General features: G+C 39.7%; 1 protein-coding gene across 2 annotated transcripts in view; it reads left to right on the forward strand.

Annotated features, from left to right (window-relative positions):
• CAMK2A (calcium/calmodulin dependent protein kinase II alpha) overlaps positions 1 to 9,372 on the forward strand; it is a 342,928-nt gene extending 333,556 nt beyond the window's left edge. For both annotated transcript variants that reach the window (XM_075344361.1, XM_075344362.1), the window contains one exon: positions 23 to 9,372. In XM_075344361.1, the coding sequence (XP_075200476.1) occupies positions 23 to 26 (4 nt within the window). In that variant the 3' untranslated portion in view covers positions 27 to 9,372. The remainder of the gene's footprint in view (positions 1 to 22) is intronic.
• The last annotated feature ends 2,350 nt before the right edge of the window (positions 9,373 to 11,722 follow it).

Below are 11,722 nucleotides of genomic sequence, written 5' to 3' on the forward strand. Positions count from 1 at the left end.
ATGATCTCGTTTTATATTTCAGCTGAATCTCCAGCTTTGGTCAAGGACAATAATTATGAACACCAGAAGAAGTCCCACCAGTCTTCTGTTCCTCCCTCCCATTCCCTCTCTCTCTATCTCTCCGTGAACCTCTTTTACCCGTCAGTCTATCCATGCCTTTCTTTCTTTAAATGATACACCAGGTGACAGGTGGCATTGAACAGTGTGTGAGTATACGTACGTGAGTGTGAGCCTGTGAGTGTTGCCATGCCCCACATTCCTGGTCACCCACCAAGATAGAGAGAGAGAGTGGGGGGTGTATGATTCTTTGGAAATCATGTTATTGCAGACTGGTCCAATGATATCAGCAGCTATAAAAAACCATACATCATAATTTGGATATTATTTTGTATTTTTTATTGTAAAATTGGGGACACCAGTTTCTATAATGTAACACCTTCAAGGCCGACCAACCCCTTCTAATAAAGGCCTTGTGGGTAAGTTTTTGTAATCCATGATCCCATCACCTCGAGAAAAGACATTAAATATATCATCATACTCCAAAAGAAAACAAAAGCACAAGATATTACATTTTTGACCTTATAATTTTAGACCGTTTTTTTTAGAACTTTTATTTTTAGACCGTTTATTTTTAGACCGTTTATTTTTAGACCGTTTATTTTTAGACCGTTTATTTTTAGACCGTTTATTTTTAGACCATGTATTTTTTAGACCTTTTATTTTTAGATTTTTAGACTGTTTATTTTTAGACCATTTATTGTTAGATCGTTTATTTTTAGACCGTTTATTTTTAGACCATGTATTTTTTAAACCTTTTATTTTTAGACCTTTTATTTTTAGACCATTTATTTTTAGACCATTTATTTTTAGACCGTGTATTTTTAGACCGTGTATTTTGAGACCATGTATTTTTAGACCGTTTATTTTTAGACCTTTTATTTTTAGACCTTGTAAAAAAAATCATTAATCAGTCACTTCTCCATTTTACTAGTACTTGATATTTTTGAAATTTCGAAAGCTATGGTTGCCTTAAATACCAGAGCATCCTATCAAAATAAATCTAATATTGCAGTCCAGGGAACAAAAAACAGTAATAAAAACTACAATAAAATGACAGTAATGTGTTCGACCTATACCTTGCTGTGTGGTGCCCCCAGCTGCGCCATCTTTTCCAAGAATGCATTTAAGAGCTAAAGGGTCGATAGTATTTAAGCTGCAAAGCAACATAAAGCAATGTTGTGCGGAACGGACAAACAATAAAAAAAAAATAAAGTTCAGCGCAGACCGATAATGCAAGCTATAGTAATAATGAATATATATAAATACTCTTACATATATATATATTTTGTGGGAATACATCAGTGTGTGAAGGAAAAAACTGTATTTCTATTTGAGATCTATTATATGCATGCTTTTTATAGAAGTAACACTTTCTTGTAATAACCTATTTGCAATATGTTATCACAGAAGATTTTTTTTTTTTAATTGTCGAAAGCAACTATAAAAGCAGCGTATTCTTTTTCTGTCCATCAGTGGGGTGGATGAGAGTACCGCTTAGATTTTTGAATTTTTGGGAACTTTGTTTTAATGCTTGTACAATATTTGGCAATTAATTGGAAAAAAAATTGTTTTTTTTTCCTTTGCATTTTGATAGGTTTAGAGCGTAGTTTTATTTCTAGTGTAGTGCAGGTTCTGATTTTAACTCAGTGACTGCTTTATTATCTTCGTAGGAAAGCTCTTAGCAAAAAGATGCTTCCTAGTGTACGGGGCATTCACGTTAACTGTCCTCTGCATGGTGGCTTCTAAAAATTGACAAAGTCTACAAATGAGATGGTGAAGGCATGTTTACATTTTAGATACAATAGTGATCTGTCCTGTTAGGCTGCTTTATCAAATATCTATATGATAAATGTGTAAAAAATGTCTAAAAATATATATATATTAAAAAAAAAACACCAGAGAATGACTGATCGTCTCAGAACGTGGTGTTTGTTACTTTTTCTAGTGACGATGTGGAGTTTTAAAATGTCCTGTTTGTAGATATCCTCTAAAAATTTCAGGGGTTGCTTGTTCTTGCACCTAACGAGTTGAAGACCAGAAGAAGACCTTGAGTGAAAAATGTCTTCAAGTCAAAGCTTTGTCTAAACAGAACTATCCTGGGTCTTGACATGTACAAAGAATACTCAAGAACTATTTAAGATCTTAACCATTGGTGTGATGTTCAAACAACCGGTATGGAAAAGACATTGAGACTTTCAGTTTGAAGACCAGGCCCTCGGTTACCACTCGCTCTTGCCATCTTTGTGTGATCAGTGGTGGTCCATGGTGGAGTTTACTTGTCTTGGAGATGATCATCCATGACTTTTTCTTGATTGACCATCATGCTTCATTGCTGAATAGTTTTGTTTTATTGCTGTAAATAAATAAAAAAAATCATAGGCCTGGAAATCATGGCCTAGGAGCATACCTACAAACACATCCTTTCTTCTCAATCAACGGAGACAATGTCATATTCAGAATAGATCTTTGTGAATATTAGGTCAATTTCAAGCCCATTATGGTTTAGTATTTGGCCTTTCGAACAATATGTGACCTAACAGTCGAACAAGTTTATTGACGAGGCTTTTCTATGTTAACTAGGCTCAATTTGTTGCATGGTATACATGTTGCCCAAAACCGGGCCGTGCCAAATGTCTCCCTAGAGGAGATGCTTTTTGCATTCACTTCTAGAGGTAAATTATGGAAGCAGGGTTGTTCGCAGAATGTCTTGTCTATAGTCTTCCGAATATTGTATATTTTTTTATGTTATAACTCTCCTTCAGCACCTACCCTCTCACCTGCAACAGGGTTGTTGGTTTTTTAAATTTTACCGAATTTATGGGTCAAATTCAAAAATGTCTTTTGGATGGATCTTAGATTTAGGAAGAATGATGCATGAGAACAAAAGTCATGTGTATGGGTTGTAAGTACAGTTTTTTTTGTATATTTTAGAACATGAAGGTTGACCTTTCTTTCTACTGCATTTATTTTTGTAAATGTTGTCAATTGCATGCTGTACATAGTAGAGTAGAAAAATTAAAGTAATCTTTAGAACTATTGGAAAACTTCATAGGAGGGTTCCGAGATGACCTTCTCTTTTGTGAGTAGTCAGTGTAGTGGTCATTTATTTCAATGAATGGCACATCGACAGTGATGTTACATACTGGGCATTGGGGGTCCATTAATGGGTAATCAACTCATCGTCTAGTATTTTCTAGAGCAGTGTTCCCCAACTCTAGTCCTCAAGGACCATCCATGGTGCATGTTTTCAGGATTTCCTTAGTATTTGACAGTTGATAATTTAATCACCTTCACAGGAGATTATTCCAACACCTGTGCAATGCTAAGGAAATCCTGAAAACATGCACCATTGGTGGGCCTTGAGGACTTGAGTTGAGGAACACTGCTCTAGAGCCACTCCAACCCTGTTGGACTCAGACATGAGTACTGGAGGATACTCTGATGGTCCCAGACCATGACACTAATGGACCATGGACCAAGACCATGTGATCCAAGACCATGAACCTCAAAGTCCCAGTAGAATACATTGGAACCAGTCACTTGCCACTAGGGTTTATTTTTTATTGCTTGGTTCACAAATAATTTTTTAGATCTTACTGATGATCTGTCCTGTGTATACAATGATAACAATAAAGATTGGCGTTGAGGGTTGGACCAACAAACCTCAATCCAACAACGATCCCTACAACCAAAATACCTAAGGGCTTGTAAAGCTTGACACTAAGATGAAAAACTTTTAAAAACAAGAAGCACCAGCAACCTTACATTTAATTATTGTATTATACCATTTATTTAATAGAAATAGGCTCAAAAAATTACCTAGTTTGTCTTGACTTTGAAGGTGCTTTGTCATTTTACTATTATACAACTGTATGAATGTATTCTCTCGAGTGACCAAAAAATTGTTGCCTTAGCTTCACCTTCAAATTGACAGTTTTAAAGTCAGATAGAACAGGTTATTTCTTGGTCCTTTTGGGGAAAATAAAGTTTGCGAGGCATGCCGGACTATAATTAGGGATTTCATTAACAGGATTTTGCAATGCAAAATGTCAGGACCATGATGTAGTTACATGATAGAGACCCTGATTCCAGTGATGTATCACTTAGTTTACTGGGTGCTGCAGTTGTGGTAGAATATTCTCAGCTTCAGATCTATCAGAGCTCTGAATGTTGACCTGTGTATAACCCCCACCACACTACTGATTGGCAGCTTTATGTGTAAAATGTGTACTGTGTTTCCCCCGAAAATAAGCCCTACCTCGAAAATAAGCCCTAGCAGGAGTTTTCAGCATTTTCGGTGTAAGGCTTAAATATAAACCCTACCTCGAAAATAAGCCCTTGTTAAATAATGAAGTGTCAATGCAACTAAAAGAGTTACTGCAGGACACTTCATTATAGAAGACCCCGCAATCATACTCACCAAACGCCGATTGGGAGGACCTTCAGTGGATCACACAACCCCACACATCAGATCACAGATGCACACATAAGATCGCACACCCACACACATCATATCACACACGCACACATAAGATCGCACACCCACACACATCCGACCACACACACAATCACACATCAAATTGCACACACACACTCACCACATCCAGCGATACTGATTGCTTCTGGCTGGCATAAGGACCTGGGATGCAGTGCAGTGGAGCGCAAGGACCTGAGGGTGGAATGCATGGGGGACCCACCAGTGGAAAGCATTGATGTATTCCACCCGCAGGTCCTCTATGCGTTCCACCCACAGGTCCTCTATGCGTTCCACCCGCAGGTCCTCTATGCATTCCACCTACAGGTCCTTGCGCTCCACTGCACCGCACTGTGTTCCAGGATTTTGTGCCTGGCCAGAAGCAATAGGTATCGCTGGATGGGGTGAGTGTATGTGTGCGATTGTGTGTGTGATCTGATGTGTGTGTGCATGCATGCATGAGTGTGTGTGTGTCAGCCAGAAGCAGGGGTGGACAACGTGCAGCATACCTGTTGGGAGCGCCCACCAAGGATTGCAGGAGGACCTGGGAGCACTGCAGGTGCCCGGGGCCTAGTAAGTATGACTCTCCTGGGGAGTGGGATTTGCATTTTTTGAGGGACGAACTTTCCCTCAACTGTGTTTCCCTGGGAATAAGCCCTACCCCAAAAATAAGCCCTAGCGCTTTTTCCAGGGCAAAAAAAGATATATGACAATATCTTTTTTTCGGGTAAACACTGTAGTAACAGAAAGCTGCTAATCAGTGCTGGGGGCGGAGTTGGACTAGGAAGTACAAGACACCTTCTGATAATCTACTGCTGGTAAAACTCTTATTTTATTTAAACAAAAACACAGCCCAGTAAGTGATACCTCACTGTAATCAAGGTCTCGGCCCCTACAGCATGTTGCTCTAAGATTACATAGCAAAAACCTGCTGACAGATTCCCTTTAATGCCCAACTCTACAATTGATCTAAATAATGTTATTAGTTAATGATGTTTTTAGATGTTAGCTCGGCTGTCAAATTATCTACTCTATGCACGCAAATTCATTTTTGTATATTGCTATTATGGTTGTAACATTTGTTAATTTTGGAAAAAAATCTGCAATAATGTTATTTTGGTTGATAGAACCATCCTTAATGACCGCCCAAGCAATTTCTTTGATAAAATAATGATCCACTTACGCCATGCTACATGGGATATTTGAGGGTTCAGTATAAATTTCGTGACTATTTTGCTTAGTTGACTTTTAATGGCGAAGGCACGGTGGTGGGTGCTAGGTAGTTCTACGTTTCTATGCAGCTTTTAGGGTTTTGTACATATAATGCTTGACGTTATTTTATTTCCTGAGTTTAAGGCAGATTTTGTAAAGATATGGGGTATCTTGTAGTTTGAGTGACTGATTTAACATAGAACAGATATAATATCTTCAATTTTCAGTTTTTCGGCATTTTAGTTATTCCTAATATGTAGAATGCCACCTCATTTTGACTGAATATTTCATATGCATGGTTCCCATGACCAGTGTATGTGTATTTTTAAAAAATGAATATTTTTGCATGTGTGCTAGTGAAGTAATGCCTCAGAAGCAGACCTGGTTCCATTTTTTTCACAAATATGGGATTTGCAAAGGTTTTAATGGAGCAATATTAACTTATGGAAGACAACACAGAAGTAACTGCACAAATGAACTGTGCGATATAGCAGACAGTCATATATTGGCGTTAACTTAGTGTTATTTGCACTATGGTGCACATGTGGAAAGTAAAGTAATATAAGGTCTAACTCAAAACTACTACACCTGACCCGCCCGGTTCTTGTACCATCTAGAAGTCCCAGCTGTGCAGCCCCTAAAGGTCCCTGCGCAGACTGAAACAACCCTTGCTGGATGACCACTCAGACCTTTGCTTCCCAAGAGGTTCATCAAGGGTATCACGTACCTCCTTACAAATACGGGGGAAGGTGCAAAGTAAAAAATGAGGTAAACCAAAAAGTAACAGTCTGCCAGGAAAGCACTTGGCAGATAGGCTGTAATTTCAAGAAGAAGAGTCCACATCCAAAATATCACCAGCAAAAAATGCAAGCTTTAAATAGTTATATAGGTCTAACGTAATTACAGCTTTGGAAACACTTGTTGGCAGATAGGCAATGAGCACACAAACAAAGTGTTCAGAACCAGGACAACAACCAAACATGACTGTGGCTCAGTGGAGAGGGAAACAGACCGCAGCCCAGGAGACTGCTGGATTAAATCTGAGGCTTGACACTTAGCAGCTATTTCTTCTATAATCTCAGTACGATTAAGAGGAATTTGTTATAATATGAGCACAAAATACAAAACAATAAAAGTATAATGCATCAAAATCTGCCCTTTACATGTGACTAACATATATTTACTTGGATGATTTAGTAAGAAGTACTTAACAAATAGCTAGCAAAATATCTGCCAGATCTGACTACATTGAGTAGCCTGTTATTATGGAAGCAGTAGAATAAAACAAAAGCAGATTTTTTTGACATAACCTTTACCTAATTATAAAGGTTTAAAGGGAATCTGTCATAAAGTTTTTGCTATACTATCTGAGAGCAGCAAGATTTAGGGGCAGAGACCCTGATCCCAGTGATTTGTCACTTGATGTTATTTTGATAGATTCCCCGTTTTCTCTGCTGTTGATGTAGCAGTGGTCAGAATGTCGAGCCCTGTATAACCCCTCCCACAAAACTGATTGACAGTATCTGTGTACACTGTACATAGACAGATAGTTGCCAGTCAGTGATGGAGGCGGGGTTACTCAGAGCAGTTGACAAGGAGGCACAAGACATCTAGTCAGTATAGTGATAATCTCCTCCCTTTCTACATCATTGGAATCAGTGTCTCAGCCCCTACATCATGCTTCTCTTAAATTACATAGCAAAAACCTGCTGAGAGATTTCCTTTGTTATTTATGCTGATAAATGAGTCACTCTAGTGGTAAGAGTACTTAATTGACTGCAAAAACACTAATCATGCTGAATAAGTCATGTGCTGGCGATCAAGCAAGTCAGTCAATCAGCAGCTCTGCAAGGATTGAGCAATTTTTCATTGAAGACTATTTTTTATAGGAAGGTAAAAAGCACTGTGGAACTGAAACACTCCTGACCACAGGAGCATAGGGTTTGGAAAGTGAAGTTACAGTCATGCTTGGGCATTGGTACTCATGGTGTCAAAATAGCACCTTTGTCTTATAAGAGGACATCAGAACAGTCAATGTCTGAGGCTCGTTAGAGATTCTTCACTGGGGTTCTGGAGCTTCAAGATATGTACATGCCTCCAAAAGACTAATTTGAGTAACGGGAGCCATGATTTTGGTTTCTCTGCTTGACTGGACAACTCAGTAACCGTTTAGTCAAGCCAGTGATTTGACAATCAAGGTGAGGAAGGTTGGGCTGGGTGGGAATCGGGCCAGGAGGCAAGCAGCTCGGCATGGACAATCTTTTTGGAACGTGTACCCTACTTTGTATGGTCAAATATATTGTTGCCCACTGTCCTGGATTTCCTGGGACTCTTATAATGAAAGGGACTGGTTTATGTAAACCCTGCCCCAAAAATGGGCTTTCTGTTGTGGGCCTGGGGGCATTTCGAGGAGTGGCGGGATGTATCCAAGAGGGATTGGAATGGGGTAGCAATGTTGGAAAGAATACAAATATGAACTCAGAATGTTTTGGGGTTTTCTTGTGTTCCCAGGCATGATATAAGGTAGATTAAAAGAAATTAAAGAATTATATCAGTATATTGATGAAAAGGCAATAAAAAAAAGTTAATATCCTTAAACTGTTCTTTATAAGACTTATGGAGAATACAGATACTATATATGACGCTATATTCTCAAGTTTAAGAATTTTTTTTTGGAAAAGTCAGCTTACCATTGTAGATGTGTAGCCTTCTATGGAATAGTTCATTGAACTGCTCTGAGGTGGATCAACAGGCAGGAGTCCATGCCTCAATCCAGATAGAGAAAAAAAGCAATGTTCAGCGAGCCAATGAGTATAAAAATTCACTTAATACTTTATTAAGAAAAAAAATATTTTAAAAGTTACTCCAAAGAATTACCATACAGGCAGTAAAAGGCATGAGTGATGAAAAATAATCCACTAAGGATAGAAAAGAGACGCGTTTCGGCTACACCTTCATCACAGTCAAGTTCCCTAATAGGATATTGTAAAAAAAGGTTTGAGAACCCCCCCCTGAAAGCGTCTGACTGTTTGCTATAGATTACAGTACCTGTTGTGCAATATTTTATAGAAATATTCTTCTGGTTATCTATCCCCTACAGTTAATAGAATGCTCTCCTAGGGCAGACAGTGTCAGGGTGGTATCACACATTAGCGGTAGTGCTGCAGGTACTACGCGCAACCTAGCAGTAAGGGATAATCCCCTTGGAGTACCCGCAGCTCAGTCGTATGTGTAATTCCACCGTTACAGATTGTTCTGACTGATCCCATTGGTATGGCCTGACTGAGGACGCCTGTTTCTGCTGATATATCCTTCGAAAGACACTGACCCTGTGACAGGTGAGAGGTCAAAGCACAAGTCATTTCCTCTAGGCACAAAAGAAAACATTAAAAAAAACCTAAAATCTATATTTATTTATTTTTTAAGTATTGAAACCGTGCACCGGTGTAACGTGTTGCAGAGATGTTTGTTCAGGTTGGCAATTTTGATTTTTTTTTCTTTTCCTTTTGAGCCTACCGCTGTTACACTAATAAGGGGGTAGTGAATAAACTGGCACAGTTTTTGCTGGCTGTATATTTTAATCTTGATGTCTAATTTCAATAAATGGCACAATCTGAAATATGCAACGACTCTCTTGTCATTTTATGGTTATATGTTATTTACTAAGCAACATGGGTAACATGAAGAGCGTCAAGATAACAGATTGTAAAAAGTGTAAAATAACTGGTTAAACAAAGCATAGCCACTTGGTGCACCCTTGGAGTAGTTTAATGCACCCTCACATTTAGGGCCGCTTTATATGCTACGACATCGCTAGAAATTGGTAGCAATGTCGAGCGCGATAGCACCCGCCCCCGTCGTTGTAACGATATGTGGTGATCGCTGCCGTAGCGAACATTATCGCTACGGCAGCGTCACACGCACATACCTGTGCAGCGACGTCGCTGTGACCAGCGAACCGCCTCCTTTCTAAGGGGGCGGTTCGTTCAGGGTCACAGCGACGTCACAGCAGCATCACTGAACCGCTGCCCAATAGAAAAGGAGGGGAGGAGATGAGCGGCCAGAACATGCCGCCCACCTCCTTCCTTCCTCCTTTTCCGGTAGACGCAGGTAAGGAGATGTTTGTCGTTCCAGCGGCATCACACATAGCGATGTGTGCTGCCTCAGGAACGACAAACAACATCGTACCTGCAGCAGCACAGATAATTGGGAATAGGGGGGCATGTTACCGATGAGCGATTTTGAACGTTTTTGCGACGATTCAAAATCGCTCATAGGTGTCACACACAACGACATATCTAAAGCGGCCGAATGTGCGTCACAAATTCCGTGACCCCTACGAGATCGCTAAAGCGTGTAAAGCCGCCTTTACTCATCGTTTTTGTGAGCGAAATTCAGTCCTTCTATGCCATTGGAGTTCCAAATTAATAAGATTTCTTTTACAAGCACTTGGAGAAATTAATACAGCACAGCCTAGCATGGTATACTGAGAGTTTATGCTTTATTACATCATGTGACCAGCTTATATAGTATCCCAAACAAAGAAGTAACTATGCACCAATAAGATGCACAGGGGTGTGTGTAGAAATGTGAAACTTCTCCCCCATCAGTGTTAGCTCAACCCTATGAGATCATTCATTTCTAAGGCAAGATGGTTTCCAACCAATGTATATAAAGCGCTGTGGAATTAATAGCGCTCTATAAATGAATAAAATTATTATTATTATTGTTATTATACAATACAAAATGGCTTGTATTCTCTCACATTTTCCATCTATCACTGATTTTCTCAGGTTCCTTTAAAGCTGTAAGTCAAAGAAGAGGAGATAGATGGAAAACATACACTAAAGATACACTGAAATGTTTGGTCATTTTAAGGATATCGAAGTGCATATACATGGTTTGAACAGTAATTTCTTCCTTGTAGACTTCCTTTAGATAGTTCTTTGCCCTCTACTATTGTACAACTTATTACTTGGCCGACCTGTTTCCTAGAATGAGAAAACATAGTAATCGAGTCAGGTCACCAGTTTGTAGTCGATGGATGAAACTTAATGTGTAGCCAGGAAGTCTCGCACGGACAGGGTTGGAGTCCACCGCATGCACAAATGAGAGAAAAGGAATCTAGCGAAGAACTATATACCCCAGGTATAATAAAACTTAAATTTTATTCCATAGCAATATAAAATCCAGAACTTTGGTAATAGCAGTCAATAACTAGACTAAGCAATTCAGCTTAGAGCCTTCTCATGGTCTAAAATGCGTAGTATAGTCCTTGACTGCTATTAGCAAACTGCCAGTTTTACTGTCTTCTGGATCGTATATTCCTATGCAATAAAAGTTAAAGGGAACCAATCACCAGGATTTTCATTTATAAGCTAAAGCCAGTGCTATACTGGCACTATCAGGCTGATTCTCTACATACCTATAGTGGTCAGCTCGGATGGTTAGGTTTTGAAATCCATGAAAGTAAGTTTAAAAAAATTGGCAGCTGCTTGAGTGGCATCTGCAATGGAGCAGATAATATATGGGTGGGTATTCATATGGATTACTGCCCCCTGCCTGTTCCTCCCTCTCTCTGTTCTCTATGCTAATTTTACTACTCACTAAGATGGCGTAGAAGTTGGCGTCTGCGCATAGCGCTTATCTCCGGTGCCATCTTTGTGAAGACTGTGTTACCCCTGGCTACTCCATTCTTGCGGCTGACAGGGCGGCGCATGCGCCCTCGCTTCTTCTCTCGTTATGACCATGTGAGTACGTGCTGTTACAACATAAGTGAAGACCAACCTCTGAAACAGCTGATTGGAGGACACGACAGACCGAAGGAACAAGCCGACAGCAGCGTACCAGCGACATCGGCACCTGATCGCACGGCGCGGGGTCAGGTGAGGTAAGTTCACAATGGACTCGCCTAACCCCGTGACGTCAGTGCCGCTGTGCTGGCACAGTGTCCTCTTCTGCAGCTAATCGCGTCAT

This window comes from Anomaloglossus baeobatrachus, chromosome 4, assembly GCF_048569485.1.
Source record: "Anomaloglossus baeobatrachus isolate aAnoBae1 chromosome 4, aAnoBae1.hap1, whole genome shotgun sequence".
NCBI lineage: Eukaryota > Metazoa > Chordata > Amphibia > Anura > Aromobatidae > Anomaloglossus > Anomaloglossus baeobatrachus.